General features: G+C 40.8%; 1 protein-coding gene across 3 annotated transcripts in view; it reads left to right on the top strand.

The window, feature by feature from the left end:
* LOC119215456 (roundabout homolog 2-like) overlaps nucleotides 1-17,842 on the top strand; it is a 125,752-nt gene that overhangs the window by 88,821 nt on the left and 19,089 nt on the right. For all 3 annotated transcript variants that reach the window (XM_062558081.1, XM_062558080.1, XM_037467636.2), the window contains 8 exons: nucleotides 8,298-8,455; nucleotides 8,612-8,732; nucleotides 8,893-9,031; nucleotides 10,660-10,796; nucleotides 12,536-12,660; nucleotides 13,904-14,075; nucleotides 16,054-16,259; nucleotides 17,664-17,745. In XM_062558081.1, the coding sequence (XP_062414065.1) occupies nucleotides 8,298-8,455; nucleotides 8,612-8,732; nucleotides 8,893-9,031; nucleotides 10,660-10,796; nucleotides 12,536-12,660; nucleotides 13,904-14,075; nucleotides 16,054-16,259; nucleotides 17,664-17,745 (1,140 nt within the window). The remainder of the gene's footprint in view (nucleotides 1-8,297; nucleotides 8,456-8,611; nucleotides 8,733-8,892; nucleotides 9,032-10,659; nucleotides 10,797-12,535; nucleotides 12,661-13,903; nucleotides 14,076-16,053; nucleotides 16,260-17,663; nucleotides 17,746-17,842) is intronic.

Raw genomic sequence — 17,842 nt, 5'->3', positions numbered from 1 at the left:
CAGGGTGGCCTTGGGTTTACCAGGGGGTGTGCATAGATGTGATTAACAGAGATTTGGGGTGAATAATCTTCTAAGCCGCTCAGTGGAGCACCGGGGATGGGACTGGGCTGGAGATGCGGATGGGAGAAGCTTAGGGCTACTGAGACGGATACCTGGACCCCATCCTGCCCGCTGGAAGGTGACACGTGGCTTTTTGAATGTTTGATTTGGACCCCAGCGATTCGTCGGCATCACGTATAACCGATCTTCGGCAGGCAGATTTACGTTGACCAATAAGTTTGAAGAAATCGCAGCGCAGAATTGAATTTTTGTTGGCTGCCATCACTTGGTTTGTCCACCAGATAAACCCCACAAATTTGTATTTATTTCTTCTTCTTGTTATTATTTATATACTATAAGATTTACAACTAAATTGTAGGGATCTAAAGAAGAATATTTTCCAATATATCAGAATATGATTATACCCTCTTGTATTAATATTTTAGATGGTATATTGATGGCTCCTGATTAACATGGTGGATGGGTCTGGGGGGTGGGGGGGATCATGTAGTATCTGCCCTCACCTCTGGAACGCCATGAACCTTGTGCACTACACTCGTACTTTTCAGTCGACTTTCTCATTCCGAGATCAAAGATCAAACCAGTGCAAACAAAGTGTACCATATATTACCAGTTGATGTGGAAGCATGACATTACCATATTAATTAGTTTTCTTTTGTGCCGAATGTCAGGAGTAGTGGCACTGCGGCGCCCTGCTTCATAGCTCCGAGCATTTATTCAAATGCGTTCACACATATCTACATACTATCCAAACATGCACATATTGTGGCCCATCTGTATGTACCCATGCAAAGCAGCATATAACCAGGATGCTGTGGTAAACACAGCTTACTACCTCCGTCTCTGGTGGCCGTCATGAGATGTGTTTGATCATGCAGGATGGTCCAGACACACAGATTATTTTGCTTTCTCGACATCACTTTCTTCCATTATAACCCACAAAAGTCAAGGCAGTGGGGAAATATGATATAGCCTTTAGAGATTTATAGGAAAGGCATAGAAAAAAAAATAGATTGAGCCTTTTTAACCTTTAAAGGTCTGAGAAAGAATGCCGTTAGGTTTAAAAAAAAAATCCAGTTCATTCCATTGTGCCGATGACAATGATGGCTGTGAAACACAGCAGCATGCATAATTTCAGTTAGGGAAGAAGAGTAAATGTAAGAAAGCCCCTTCTCTATGGGAGACCGCTGCTTTAGTGAAACAAGGCGGATAAAAGGATCCAGTCTGATCCCTGACTCATTTCCCAGCTCATGTTGTACCACTCCGCAATATTGCTGTAAGGGTCTATGATATCCATGGTCTTTGTGGAGAAATAATATGATCATTCTTTTGCTTTATTTTGCTTGCTTCCATTTTTCCATCTCCTTACTCTTTTATATATATATATATTCAGTTTGACCTAGGGGAGGGTCCAGTTCCATGAACACGGGTCCTATGTCCATTCCAATGAGATTTGGGCAAGATTCCTTAAAAGAGTCAAGAAGAGAGTGAGAAAGAGAAATCCACACAATTAATGAGGAATTAGACACCCTCAAATGAAAAATCATGAACATGGGTAATATGGAAATGTCATTATACTGAAATGTGCATCCAGTTTTTAAGTTGTTGGTAGATGTGAGATAGGAGCAGGAGCTAGCAGATTTACAAAGATTGGTCTTGGAGATAGAGGAATGTGTTTTAGTGAAGAAATGCACAGAGACAGGCAAAATTAATTATAGATGTAGAAATGTGGTCTCAGGGAATGCTGTTTCTGTAACTAGGGGCAAAGACGTTGGGGGAGGGACCCTCCTCCTTTACCATCCACAACTTCAATTTACATTACGTGAGAATGGAGGTTAATTAAACATGACAATGGTAGGGCGTTTATTGTTAAGCCTTCATGGTGGTTGACTGATTCTTAACACAAAAGGCCAAAGAACGCATTAAAAATGTGTTTGAGTCTAGGCTAAAGTGTATATGGCCATAAAATTATCTCATGGAAAAGGTTATGAATAAAGATATGCGTACAATTGTCCCTAATTATGTGTGTGGTACGAATTTGAATATGAAAGAACAAATTAAAGCTAAAAAGACTAAAAATAGTATAATTCTAAAGGAAACATAGGTTTATACCAAATGAATTGCATCTAAAACTCAGTTAAATTTTCTTATTGCCAGAGGCGTGCCCACTTTTTAATGTGCAGCTATTTCTAACCTTCATATTGACACTAATTGGACTTGACACTAATGAAGCCAAAAAAGCAAAGTCAAGCAGTACTATGTTTTTTGGCTGTCTGTTTATAATTTTGGACTATGCTGACTTTGGTTACCATGGAACTCCTCACACTGCCTTGGAGTTGACACTCCATGTTGGAAAATGGAAATGAGCTTTGGTCATATTCGGTCCATATAAACAATTTTATAGTATGAATAAAAAAATACAATAATTTACCCATATTTCCACCCAAGCAGTGCCCAGTAATGCGAAGTTGATAGCTAGAAATGATCAAGTTGTGTCCTGCTGATGGTAATACAGGATTACAATAGGTATGTACATCTGTGCCGGACTCATAGCCTCGGGGGAGAATGTGTAAATGCTCCCCGTCTCCACGTCAGTCCTGACTGATTGCTGATGACTTTTTTAGGGCACGGACATGTTAAATTGTTTATTAATTTAAAAAATCCTCAATCTAGATATCTCTCCTGACTCTATATATATATATATATATCCTCCCCTCCCTGATTGTGTGTCGGCATATCTGTCTTGCAGTCTGCGTCTCTCTTGGGCAGCGAGGATATGTTGTGGTCATCAGCAAAGTTTGTGGAATACGAACAGGGCAGCTGTTTTTTGTTTTGTTTATGCATGCATGCGAGGGTGTTTGTGTGTGTGTGTGTGTATGCGTCAGTGTGTTTTTTTTATGCATGTGACAGATATGGGACATCCTTCACTGCCGTTGAGAAAGTGACACACCCTACAGGGTATCGTGCTCAAAAAGGATCTTCAGCAAACTCCAAAACACAATTTAGCCGACCACTGTGATGAGAAATGACTTAGCTGTTGTTTGGCGTTTTGGACCCTGCATCACTAACTGTATGAAGCTTTAAAATAGCTCTATGATTACTTTAGCAATATTATAAATATGAATATTCACAAAATACCAAGATTACCCACTGCTATTGCTTGCATATTGCTTTTTAAACCTGCTATGTGGCAAATTTTGTCCACATTCTGGACATACATTTTTCATTGCATCTGTGATTCCCAAATGGAAATACAGCCATCTGTTACTCACCACAACTCGCAAGGTGTTAGTGTCTTCATCTTTCCTCATTGGAAATTCTGTTTCTTTTTTGGCTCAGCCGTGTTACCCTACAGTAGTACACCACAACACTTTTCTTTTGGGTGGGGTTATACATTCCCTTGCTGGGACACCAGCCTGCTTGCACGGCCACACACACACACACACACACCCACACACAAACATCCACGAGCAAACAAGCTTCAAAGTAAACAAAATGCAAAAAATAGGATGTTTGGGTTGCAGTATAGTCACCCATCATCATCTGTCAGACCGTGTTTATTTACCAGATGGTTTTATAATAATGAACTAATACTCGATTATAACATTCAGCTCCTTAACCACGTCTCACTATATCCCTTTTCTCCAAAAAGTGTATTGATACACTAGGGTAAATTAGAAATGTGGCCTTTTAGTCAAACTCATGATCAAGTTCATGATTACCGCAGGAATACATTTACAATTTCTATGGGAAATTGACTGTAGCGACGTTTTAGGCCAAATTGTATTGACTTTGCATGTTTACCTTTCAATAGCAGTGCAGTGACAAAAATAAGAAATGGATTTTAATGGCTTCTTATATTATGTTCTTATTATACAGCACACAAGAAAATGTAGGCTTAAATTATAGCAGGGATAGTAAGAAATAAAGTTGTTTTTAACAGTCTCACTTAAGCTCCTTTTTAGTTAAACATAATTAAATGAATAAACTAGAGTTTAAAACTTCAAGGTTGCAGTAAGGCACAATTATTTGAGCCAAATGCTAACACATCAGAGTTTAGCGAGTAAGCGTGCTAAATTTGCATTTTGCAATGATAGAATGGGACAAATTAAAATTGCCCCGGTGATGACAGCTATGGAACTTTCTTTATAATACCAAAGTTTTTACAACTCATCCTGAGGAGGATATGAACGTGTGCACATGACAATCCCCATGACTATAACCCATCCATCCAGGAGTTGTCAGGAAATGTCCCTAAAATCAGACCACAGCACATAAATCAACCTAGACGAAAAAGTCAGGAGATCAACAAAGTCAGTAGTACTCCCCCTCCAGGGGGGAATACTTGAAGAGTTGTAGAGATAGTCTGTCTGGACTGAAGAGCTGGACTGACCGAGTGACGGGCTGACATCGACGCCCCTAGAGCCATGCCACTTGTTCGGCAAAATATTGTGGGTGACAGGGACGGAGGGAGAGGCAAAGGTCACGACCGTCACTGTCTGAACCGGATTTCATGGCATTTCATTACACTCTAGGCCAAAGTGGTATAACCACAAGCCAACATTGTCAGCCCTCAGCAATGGCAACTACACAAACAAAACAAAGCCTGGTTACAAACATTTCCTGTTATGGCTGTGTGATCATAACATTTATCAACTTCCTCAAAAAGAGATTTGAGTACAAGCTTGATGGAGACGTTAAGTGTACCAGACAATATAATAAATGGAAGGTTTCATATATATATGATGTTTACACCTCCTCTATAGGAACAAACTAAACCCATGTATCTGTTACCAAATGGAGTTAATATTCTACATTTAAATGACATGGGGAGCTTGACAAGTGCAATCTTCATGGGTCTAATAGGGAAAATGCAGTAATGTAAATTAGTTTGAGTGCTAGCTGAAGTGGGTCTTCAGAAGAAATGCTAAGATGAACTATCTAAACATTCATGACAATCACGCATCCCTCTTTTTTTATTATTCATACAACGGGTCCCTCATTGTTGCTTGTATTCAAATACTTCCACCTTGTCACATTGTTTTACCACCCATTTTGCCATGAAATGAAGCCCATTTACAAATCATTCTTCTGATTTGATAACGGAAACGAGTGAATGCCCACTGAATGGCTTGTTTGAATAATTGAGCAGTACTCAATCAGACAGCACTAGGCAGTGGTGGCGTCCTCACCATCTGAAATAATTACCAACTGACAGCAAACCACCCGTGGGTGCTGCCTCCGCAGGGACTCCGCATTTGTGACTGGTAGATTAAAACAAGAACCCCCCACCCAGCGAACATCTGACATGCCTTTACGAGCACCACCTACAGAACCCTGCTAAGCCCCTCCCTGTGAGGAGAGGGGGGAAAAGGAAAGGGGACCCCCACTGCAGTGTCCGCGGTGGGGAGAACCTGCCACTGCAGTCGGGTAATGCTCACTGTCGCCATTGACTAAATCACAGCCACAGAACTGACAGCATTTATCTATTCGGACAAAGAACCCAAACCCCCATCCATATTTATATAATAACTTAGTCACTTTCAATATATTTAGACATGAGTTTTTATGCACATCATCAATCATAGAATAAATGAAATACAATTTTTGTAATATTGTGTTGAAATTGGAAATATCCTCCAATAAGTTTCAATAAACGCACATAGCTCATTTCCAAATGACTAGCACCTCCTCAGACAACATATTAATATTGGTCTTTGGCTGTGTTTGTTTGTTTGGTTTTAGATTTCTCACAGTTACTGTATTTTTCAGTTTAATCTGCACAATTTAATACAACACAATGTTCATTCTCTGCCTTGCTTTTTTTTCATGATTGGGTTTTCTCTCATTCTGTTTGTCTGGGTTTCAGTCTCCTGAGACAAGCTTCGCTACAAAAACAGCTTTGATGTGACAACACAGGAGCAGGACGGTAGTTGTGTGACTGGATGAACGTTTTTTTGCATGGAGTGGGTCACTAAGCGTATCGTGCATATGTCTTTGCCAAGGTAGTGTCTGCAACTGAGCCTCATTTACTCCCGCACAGAACGGATGAGATTGACAGCTGGGCCGAAGGGCCTTTGGCTCCTTCCTGATTTTCTTTTCCACTAGAGGTGTCCTTTGGGACTTGGAATCCATGCTGCAGTATATCAGCAGAACAGCTTATGGCTGTAATGAGGATGAAAAGCAAACTGAACACCGAGCCAGTGTTTCCATTCTGTGCTGCTCTTAGTTATAAATTATATTATTAGTTTTTTTTTTTGTCATTTTGTAAAACCAGTCACAACACTGGCTTGTACAACCATTTTAAAGTTGGTATCTAAAAACTAAGATCATCAAAACTAACATGTAACTGTAACTCAATATGAACTGTTTTCTGGCAAGTATGAATATAATTAGGTTTAATTTGTATTATCTGTCACCCCTTAAATATCTGAAATGACACTTTAAGCTTAGGTTTATTCACAAGATTTTGACAGAAAATCTTTTTATTCCTCACAACCGTTTTTTTTGTGTCTTTTAATTGTTGTCACACAGGGCACTACAGTAAGGCGTTTCACAAAAACAACATGTCATAAGGTATTAATGCAAAGCGCCACAAAGCATTGCTGGATCCAAATCGCGATCTCTATTTTTAAACATAATTCCAGTGATGGCTTACAGTACCCTCATTCCTGCATCTACTTAAAGCAGACCCTTTTGAATTGATATTTGGGACAGCAGTTGTGACAGCGTAAGGGAATCTTGAAGCTGTAACCTTTTGACTTAGCAGCAGATAGCTCATAGCTGCGTTCCAATGCATGAATGTGGCATTGCTTGACGGTTCTTGATGTTCACGCTCCTTTGAACACTCAAAACTTGAGTACAGACATCCCTGCCATTGAAAAAATCCAGACGATTGTCCAACAGTGGAAGAATGCAGAAATAAACTGCTCAGAAATGGAATTTTAATGAGCTAAAGGTGTGTGTACGTTCAATGCATAAAAAAAGCTATTTTGGCGTTTTTCACCAACTGTATTTAAAGTAGCTGTCATAAATCTATGCTTTTTTTAGTATTATAAAATTGCCGCCCCTCTTCAGGGTACGTTATTGATTCTGGAAAAGCATTTTTCAAAAGAAACCGTAACGATTGCCGCTGTTAGTGAGATATTTTGAAACCATTTATGCAGGTGTACCTAAATGAGACCTTCAGTTTAGTCAATATGTGCCACCGGTGGTCCAATTTGTTCACGAGGTGGTACGGCTTCTTTTCAAGTAACCGAGGTCTGACCCTGTGTCTGCTACAAGTACAGTCCCTCCTCCAAAGCAAGTTAGAACATGTGGTCTTTTAGAGCACAAAGTCCAGGCTTTAACTCTTAAATTGAATAGACTATTGCATTTATTACATTATGTTGCAAAATTCTCTGAGACTATTTCAGGTTCCCAGTGAATTCATTCTAATGATTTGGTGAACCTCCAACTTTCCTTCTTGCACAATTCAATTAGGCCAACGGCTATATAATTTACTAGCAATACTGTACTCGTACACCAGAAACTTCTTTGACTTTAATGGACCTAGCTTGTTCCCTCTCCGCAGAGGATCAACCTGTTTCATTATGGACTCCATGCAGGGTTTTTTAAGCACAAGCTTCAGGTTTAATTTTTCCACCTGCCTCCCCCAACATGTCCATTGTTGCCATCGCTTGCAGGTTGAAATAAAACAACAATAATAAGCACTCGTGCTATTTGTGTTTTTAAGTTGATCTATCCAACACTTTCCTTATGTAGGCTAGAAGAAGATTTTGGTTAGAAAGCCGAAATAGGGCGGTATAAATTCAGTGTTGACTTATAGATCTCCCTTTTTGGATTACTTCTCTTCTTACTTTCCTTTTAATGAGTCTTACTCTTCTGCTAGATGTCTTTCCCACATTGTTCTCTTAATCCTACCTGGCTTCGCACACTATTACATTTCGTAACTGAGATCAAAGAAGAGCGTGTGCTTATATCCTCGGGGGGACGGCTGTATTATTAAATATAGAGATTTCTGAGCGTCCTGTGTGGCAGTCTACTCGATTGAATTATCTTCATATTCTCACATTAGAAATAGGTGGTTACGGTCTCTAAGCCAAAGACGGCTCAGTTTTAGAGTGACTTTAATACTAATGAGTGACCGAAATAATCGGGGAAAAAAACTTCCTACTAATGAACCATTGCCACCATTGAAGTTAAAGTGACAACTTCTGCTCCCTCTTGTCCCGTAGTGTTACGGGATGACTTCAGGCAGAACCCACAGGACGTGGTGGTGGCGGTCGGGGAAACTGCCAGCCTCGAGTGTCAGCCTCCACGCGGGCATCCTGAGCCCACCAACTTCTGGAGGAAAGATAAAGCTCGCCTTGACCTCAAAGATGACAGGATCACGGTGGGTAACTCATCAGGGAACAGATTTTACAAGACTCTTATACTCTGAATCACACGCTCGATGATTCACCCTTTCAGATTTACCCGGAGCTGTTACCATAGAAAGCGCTTATTACCGAACTGGTTCATTGACATGAAATGCCTCTTTCTTTGTCAGGTCCGTGGGGGAAAGCTAACTATCTCAAATACCAAGAAGAGTGATATGGGGATATATGTGTGTGTGGCGGCCAACATGGTTGGAGAAAGAGAGAGTGAAAAAGCTCAGCTGTCCGTGTTTGGTAAGAACTCTCATATACGCTCTTTGCCTGGCTCAAAAAGCAATAAAGCCTGACTTTTTTTGTATGTCTATGGTATTTACTGAGCACCAGCATATGCGGTATTTACCACTCTTTCAAAAGTATATTTAGCCTCCATGCTATGTGTACTGCCCACATCCAGAAAGACCAGTGTTTGTGCAACGGCCCGTGAACCAGGTGGTCCTAGTTGAGGAGACTGTAGAGTTCAGGTGTCAGGTTAATGGCGACCCCCCTCCTACACTGCGCTGGAAAAAGGAGGACGTGGACATTCCCCGCGGCAGGTGAGGGATGCACGTGTGTTATGAATACGTCTGTGTTTATTTATGCAATACAAGTCCCAATACATACTATAGCATTTTAAATAACCTGGCTAAACCTTGTCTAATTAAGAAAATCTGATTATTTTTATATTTTATTTATTATTATTATTATTTTATATTATTTCAGCACTGCATTTTCTATTTGGCTGGTTTTATTTATTAGCTCCTCTCTTTGTCACTTTGTGGCATAATATTTGAATAATTTACTAATATGGTAAAGTATTAAATCCCGATTGGAATTCCCATCAAGCATCAATTAACCACCACATCCAACAAACAGATATAGCTTGAGTAAACATCCCACCTGTATTGCTCAATACAACTAGTCAACTGTGTTGACTACTAAAAAAAGAGGTCCTGCACTATTAGAAAGAAATAATGACTCGTGCAACAAGTTTAACCAACACTTAGCAGCCGTTGTGCTGTAGGCAAACGGCCTGGGACGGTGTGTCAGAGCGGTGCCAAGGACCGCCTGTCTCTCTCTGTCTGACAGTCCCTCTGCCCACCTGCGTGTTGCCCTCTACCTCGACACCCCTTGACTTTAGAAACATGTTCCACTTTCAGTCCCGCCTCGCCTCACTTCCCTCCTTCCACTGCTTTTCATTCTTTTTCGTAAACCCGTCAGCCTCCTGGGAAGGCTGTATCTGGGTCAGAGATGTGCTCTGAATGGAGTCCTCAGCAGACTCTGGACAGACCTCGCAATCTCCATCGATATTCTGCCCACACCCTTTAGAACATCTATTTCGAATGTGGCTTTTTCTCACCCCTTGTGCCATTTCTCTGCCTGACTTGTCTCCCATCTCTGCATCAGTATGGCTGGCTAGACAATTTCACAGGATGGCCAAAACGCCCCCCAGAGAAGGGGAGCCAAACTCCTTGCACTCCTACTCTTTCCGTCCGTAGTCCCTGTGAGGGGCTTCTCTAAACTCTGGTAGCTGAGATGTTCCTCCCACCCTCACTGCTCTCCTGCCGCTTTGCAGTATGCTGCACTGGTGGATGCACACTGATGCATGGAACACATCTATGAATTAGTCATTTCTTACTGCTTGGCTCATTCATCAAATTCAGTTTGTCAGACTGTGCCACTCCCTTTCTCCCAGACTGTTTGTCTATCTCTCCTTCTGTCTCTGTCTCCCTCTCTTTTGCGTGCACTCACACGCGCGCACACACACACATACATAGTATAGCATACTGCACAGCCCACACCGCAGTGGGTGGCTCGTCTTTATAAATATTGAAATAGTGGAACAGTCAGGGTTCCAGCTGGAAGCACCTTTCATTTTGCCATGCCTTCTTCTCAGCATAATTGCTCTCCTTTTTTCTACTTCTGCGGCAGTGTGTGCAGCGGGAAGTCTTTAATTGTCTTAAAAAAGGCTTTCACTCTATAAAAAATGACATCACCTAAATAAAAGCTTCAATCTGAAACATCGCACAAGTTTAAGCAAGATGCATTTTTATTGTAGTGTTTGTTGACTGTATTTATTTGATTCAAATGAACATGTTGATGTGCGTCTTTTCTATTGATCTTTGTGTTTTATGACATTTTCCTTCGATCTCTTCACTTGACCCTTCATGTCCCCGTCTCCCAGGTACGAGATCAGATATGAAAAGGAGGACTCCTTGCTGAGGATAAAAAAAGCATCAGTCAGTGATCAGGGAACTTTCACCTGTGTAGCCGAGAACCGTGTGGGTAAACTGGAGGCCTCTGCCTACCTGACGATCAGAGGTGGGTGCCTGCTCGCCAACTCACTCGAAGCAAAGCTCATAACCCGTCCCTGATATTTTTGTGTCTCCCAAAGCAGGCCAGAGGACAATCATCCTTTATTGCCCACTTTACGAGCGTTATTGCCCCCCTGCTGAAAGGTTGGGCCCCACCTCAGCTTTTCTTTCATATCGCCGGGCTGATGGAGTTGATTGCTCCAGATCTGCAGCCAGGCTCCAGATATGAAAAATCTAACCAGTTTTAAGTGAACTGTTCTGACTTCTCCTGGGGGGGGGGGGGGGGGGCTCGTTCTCCATCCAGTCCACTCACTCCATAGCCACGGCCATATCAGTGTGAGGGAACTAATTTCACAATTAGAAATACATTCTGATTAGCAAATTAAACCCCCTTTTCTTTGGGCTCTTTACATTGGCCTTAAAAGATCCTGAAAACATTGTTTGAACAACATATTGGTACAACGGGGATTAGTACTTGGTAAATCATAGCACACACTGTACATTAAATCTCTCATGCATATTTCATTTCTTCTTTATTACTTTATTCTTTTTGTATTGGATTATTGTGGTTGTTCCTATAACTAAGGCATGACTTCTTGTGAACCCTTAAGAGATGCAGCAACACATTTAATTGCCAACGATTGGTGTCGGAAACAAGCGAGACATATTTTGACCAACATATCATTTATTTTAAGCCTGACCTGTCCTTGAGGATAGATGAAGACTACTCGGTTAATTCAAAAAACTGCTTTTGGTGACTGAGCTTCACCCTCCTCCCCACTCAAACTCCATGGATGGAAAATATGGTTACCATATTGTAACCCTGGTTCTATAAGCACAATTTCAGCCCTTTGCTGGTCTACATGGCTAATCCAATCCTCCAATTAGAAGCATGCATTGATCCATCTGCAATCGCCATTGGCAGAAGAGATAACGGAAATGGCAGACAGCAGTGCGTCTGCTGCCTTTCGTACTGTCGGGTCAGCGAGTGTTTAAGTCGGCATCTCCAGATTAGCTGCCTATGCCAATGCAAACTTCCCGTGGCCCAAAGCATGCTTGTGATTGGAAGAGGGGACGGCAGTACAGGGCGGAGCCTGTGTAAATAAGAACCAAACTCCATCTCATTCATTTCTGATTTTCATTCAATTTTTTTTCTGTCCCTCTGTTCTACTCCTCTGCTTTCCTTCTCTCTGTGTTGTGTGTTAATCTTACTCACACCATTGTTGTGTTACCAGCTCGCCCTGTTGGTAAGTAAGAGCTGATCCCATTTTGCATGCATTGCTCTTCTTTGTTGTTTCTGTTTTTGATCACATATGCATGGTTTAATGTGGCATTCCACAAACATTCATCAAACTAATAGGGCACATGAATATCCACATTTTTTCATATCAACCCTTGACTTCTCCGGACAGTTTGGATTTACCACCTCACTTTTTTATGGATATATAGATTTAGCATATGCCCTAATTCAAAAGACTTCAAAAATGACTTTTTGACCCCGTGATAATTAGTTGATATTATTCATTCAGATGTTCTTGCATCTGGATGAATGACTTGTGTGATTGGCATAGTCAACAAATCGTTCCTAAAGATGTAACAAAGATCTGCTGCATGAACCTTTGAGGTAGTAGGTAGACCTTCAGTCACAGAATTTTCCTTTAATACTACTCTTTGTAGCATACGCATTGTGAAAGTATATGCAAAGTGTAACTATTGTATCATCGTCTATTTCACTTTAAATCTCAGAGGCGCCCCAGTTTGTGGTGCGACCACGTGATCAGATTGTGGCACAAGAACGGACAGCTACCTTTCCTTGTGAGACCAGAGGCAAACCTCAGCCCACTGTCTTCTGGCAGCGAGAGGGTAGCCAGGTGAGGCTACCGATTTGACTAAATGTGACGTTTCTGTGTGTGCCTGTGTATGTGTGCACTATGAGGAATTCATTATATCTCATATAGGCCCGCCTCCCCAGGGGTCCAACTAACAGGTTCAAACCAGGTGACAGCTCTGTGTACTTCTGTTCGATATATAGACAACAAAGTGGTCATTTATCACCAATCACTGGCCAATTCACTTAGCATGTGCAGCATTAGAGTCATTAGATGTAATGAGACAGGGCCAATGTCCTCTCCTGCCCATCAGCTTGTCTGCCCAGGGTGCAGAAACAGACATAGCTGATGCCTCCATTTCGTGACCATGACTGCGGTTTATTACAGCAAGAGTGTCACTGTTGTGGACAAACTGTTGAAGCCACCCGTTGACCCACTAATCTAACTGCATCGTGCATGCTTTTTGGAATATGCAAGCAAATTGAAAATACGTATTGAGTACAGCAGTGATTGCTTTGAAGTTAGTTATGTTTAGTGAATATGAAAAGTTGAGATGCTTTTTTTTTATTTGCCCTGTATTGAGTGAGAGCACTGCAGCCTGAAACCACTAAATAGATTGTAGTGTAATTGCTTGGGGTAAATTATCACCGTGGATTTACATCAGCTAAAAGTGATTTTGTTTGCTACTGAAAGGCTCAAATTGTGTGTCTAAAGACACTACGGAAATTTCCATACAGGGAAGTAAAATGTTTTTTAATTTCCCTTTATGAAGTTTCTCTTTTCCCTTTGGAAAATGTTAAAGCAACCAACATGTAATTTGGGAAAGTGGTAATTTAGAATAGTGAAATCATTGTTAGTAACATTGAGATTCACGTAGGAACCATCTGCATGAAATGCAGACATTTGCAGATATATGTGGCTTGACTGATGGTAAACAGTCAATTTGAGAAAAACATAGTTTGGTTGCCCATTGGGTACCAAACAATTGAGCATAACTTTGTTAGAAAGATATGATTTAGTAATCGTAATATAATAGTAAGCAAAGAATTACGGTTTTAACCAGGAGACTTGGCGATAATGTGAAGAAAATTTCCACAATACTCCTGTAAGCTTTTTAAGCAGGAGATGGTGTTCTGTTACAAACATTATCTACACAAGCAACTCATTTCTTCATGGACAATATACTTCTCATTAAGGAAGAACTTTTTTTTGTGAATTCTAAACTACCAAGAAACTATGCCAACCCCCTTTTATTTACTTTACTTCTCTCTCTCACTCCCCGTAGGACCTTCTCTTCCCCAACCAGCCAAAACAGGGAGATAGCCGGGTTTCTGTGTCACTGAATGGAGAGCTGACCATTTCATCCGTCCAACGCTCTGATGCAGGCTATTATATCTGCCAAGCCCTCACTGTGGCAGGCAGCATCCTCGCCAAGGCCCAGCTTGAGGTAGCAGACGGTAAGGCTGGACTATGTGTTAAAGCATTGGATATAACAGCAACAACATGCACTAATAGTTATTACTTTAATTGTGTTTCAACCAGAATTCTATAGATTCAATAGAATTCTGGTATTATACACTATTGCATGATATTAACGCTCGATGTACAGGTATTTTCAACAGAATAGAGCATTACTTTTGGAAGGAATACTCCTGATAGTTTGATAGTGGTTTTTGGAACAATGACATATATTTTGCCTTTCTTTCTAAAGTCACAGGTCTGTATTAGCAATGTTGGTATAGCGTACTAACAACACACTTTCTAATGCAATTGTCAATAGTATTCCGCATTTGTATTCTAGCATTTTAGATTTGATAAATACTGAGGTTTCACTATTTTTTTTTAAGAGATAACATTGCTGTTCCCCAGTCAAGTCCTGACTTACTGAAACAGTGAATAAAAAGCCCTTGTCCGCCCACACTCAGAATGGTTAAGATGCATCTTACTTTCATGTCTAAAAGCCACCACCTCTCTGTGGTAAATGCGAATAGTCTGAAAACTGCCTCCTTGATGGAGAAACACTTTCTTTTGACAAAGCCTTAATGTCAACATTAAGTGCTGCGCCGCTGCCAGCTGGGAGCTGTTTATGTCCTTTTTTCCATTTGTTTCTTGGCTTTTTCTCCCACACATTATTAAATTGACATCTGCTGAAGGGTTTTTTGAGAGGAAATGACTCCTGTTCTGTCACTCAGAAGATTGATCAATATCAAAATGTTTGTTTTAGAGCATGAGGGCAGGGAAGGATACGGTTGATTGATGGCTGTAAACGGCGAGTGGCTGTAATACCAAGTAGAAGTGACGTGATGTTTATGGCATTACTCAACAAAGGGGGGTGAGGGTCCCCCACACGATGCACATTTTTAGAAAATCCATATATGCTCCACCCTGGCTCAAATGTGTGGCTGACAGGTTCATTTAATATCCAGTCTTGTAAGAATAGTAGAGTATAATGGTGTAATAATAGTATAATAATGTCAACCTGACCACCATGTGAATAGAACCCGGCCTTCTAAGAGTCCCCGAAGAGGGGACAGGGTGGGTGGGTGGGTGTGTTTATTATAGAATAATTTATTGCTGTGAAAATCCCAACCCAAAAGTTGATTTTCGGCAACACTGAATATGTAGATGATAATTTCACATAACCTAGCCACATGTACCTTCAGCCAGTGGCCCGAAGTGCCTTGTTGCCCATTGTGCTGAAGGAGGTGTGATGAGAGATTGGGCATGGGGAAGCTGCACTAAACACTTGTACAACTACAGACAGACCTGAAGAGAGTTTCGAGCAGCAGTGAGGAAATTGGAAGCAGAGACTAGTTAAAAGCAGGGAGATCTTCAAAACTCCACATATTACGGTTGCAGAGTGCAGGGCCTGTTTTCTGGATGATATAACATGCTTTAAAAAGCTTTAGAGTAGGTGTATTGTTGTTCTGCTCGGCATGCTAATTCAGAATGTAGTTTTGTGTTTGTGTGTGGCAGGGGGCGGGGGGGAGAAATGCTAAGAGGGTGGAGGTGCACCCATGAGTCACAGAGTAAGAGCGGACAGGCATGAATGTGTTGAGAAGTGTTAGAAAGAAGGTCTGGTAATTAGCACCATGGGTGAAGCATCGTTAATCCTCACCTGGTAATTAAAGCTTAAAGGTGTGATGCAGTGCCATGAGCGCACTGCCTCGCTGTAGGAAGGGCTCACAAAACAGTCACTTCCTCTCACAACAAATCCATCAGATTGAACCCTAACATCTTGGGCCTGCAGTCACTAATGCAATTACTGCAATCACAAATTAACACCTTGTGATAAGGTCACATGTTTTTTTTTTTTTTTCAAACACACAAAATCTAACAAGTAAGAATAAAGAGTCATTGTTGCATGCCGAAACTGTGACATCAAAATTACAGTGTTATTTTAAATACCACCTATTCCTTGATTATAACCCTTAGCGCTGAAGGGCCGCCCTCCACCCATCATTCGACAAGGCCCATCCAATCAAACGCAAGCGTTGGGAGGTCTGTCCCTTCTCAAGTGTCAGGCATCAGGAGACCCTGAGCCCACAGTCACCTGGCGGAAGAATGGCGTCAATCTGCTTGGAAGAGATCCACGATTTTCCCTGCTGGAGCATGGCAGCCTTCAGATCCAGAGTACCAGGGTGGGTTCTAGTGGATGACAGAAAGATGAATGTTTGTAGGATTAGGCAGCAAGCAATGTGCCTGTATTATTACATGGAACAATGGTTTGCTACTTGTATATAATCAACAGAATAACAGGATCATTTCATGCTTGTGGTCATTTGGGGTTTGTTTTCATTTGTTTCAATAATGCCTCTAAAAACCATCAACTGGGTGATAAGTGGAAACGCTGTGATGTTCCCAAAGTGCAGCTTAAGCTTTTATTCCCTCATTTTTTGCTTTACCGTGTGTTCAAATCAATTTTGTCCAGCAATATTTCTATCTGAGGATTAATTAGTTAGAAAGTCAATTTCTCATTTTGCTTTTGATTAAATAATCCCCCCCTATAGTTACAAATAAACTTGTTTTGTACTCGGCATCTTAATATTTGCAGGTAGGTAAATGTGTGTCTGCAAATAATCTCTGTACATTGATGCAATTTAATGTAGTTTCTCTTATTCAATTGGAAGGGATCATATTTTTTTTAAATTATTTTGATAACTAACGTCAATAGAAACAATGAAGCTATACTGTACATACATAGATACACATCCAAACACAAATGTTCATACACACAATGTATTTGATGTTTTTTTCTTCTATTGCATGTGAAAGACTTAATTTGTCCCACCTGCTAGCTGAATGTAATTTTAAAAAATGCTTTTAAAAGATAAATAGCGAGTATTGATTTTTTATAACTTATTAAACGCTGCTATTTAGTTTCTGAGGCAGCAGTTAGACTCAAGGACAGGGACAAGTGAGTGGTCTTCATAATGGAAGAAGTGCAATATGCAGTGTCCTGTCACAGTGTCAAAGTGTTCCTCTTGTGTCACTCTGTCGTCTACTCTCTTGAGAGATAGCACAGCTGAGAGTGGTCTTTAAGGCATAGCCAATATACAATAGATTGTGAGATCTCTTATTCCCTGCGTCAGCACTGATGATGATAATGTTGATGGCTCTCGGAATAGAGGGTGACTATTATTGGAGGAAATCAATTAAGGAAATGAATGTATGCTCTTACTGGGCTCTTTTTTAATGCTCTGTGTTAAAGTTTCCTCATCCACTCTCCAGTTTTTCTTGAGCCAAATGCAGGCCAGTGGAGGTTAATGCATTTTTACTGTAATACCAACTGTGAACTTCCTTCAAAAGCCCAGAGTGACGCAAGAGCTTTTAACAGAAAGAAAACTGTTTCACGTGGAGGAAATATTTATGTGTCATGAGATTGCTTCACCTAATTCTTTGCTTTTGGATTTGATATGTATGTGTCATGAGATTGCTTCACCTAATTCTTTGCTTTTGAATTTGGTATCTGTGACGATGGTGAAGATGCAAATGGTGGCTTGTTTTTCGGCCTTTAGGATAATTTCAGAATCTGTCTTTCTTAGCTGTCTGATCTGGGCTTGTACACCTGTGTTGCCACCAGCTCCAGTGGAGAAACATCATGGAGTGCCTACTTGGATGTCAGAGGTCTGCTTCAGAAGAAATAATTCATATTACAAAAATCTGTTCATCAAACATGGCATTGGTTAATATTCTTTGCTATGGCAGGTATTCATTATCTTAC

The sequence above is a fragment of the Pungitius pungitius genome, chromosome 16 (assembly GCF_949316345.1).
Source record: "Pungitius pungitius chromosome 16, fPunPun2.1, whole genome shotgun sequence".
Classification (NCBI taxonomy): domain Eukaryota; kingdom Metazoa; phylum Chordata; class Actinopteri; order Perciformes; family Gasterosteidae; genus Pungitius; species Pungitius pungitius.
This window is presented reverse-complemented; position numbering and strand designations above follow the sequence as displayed.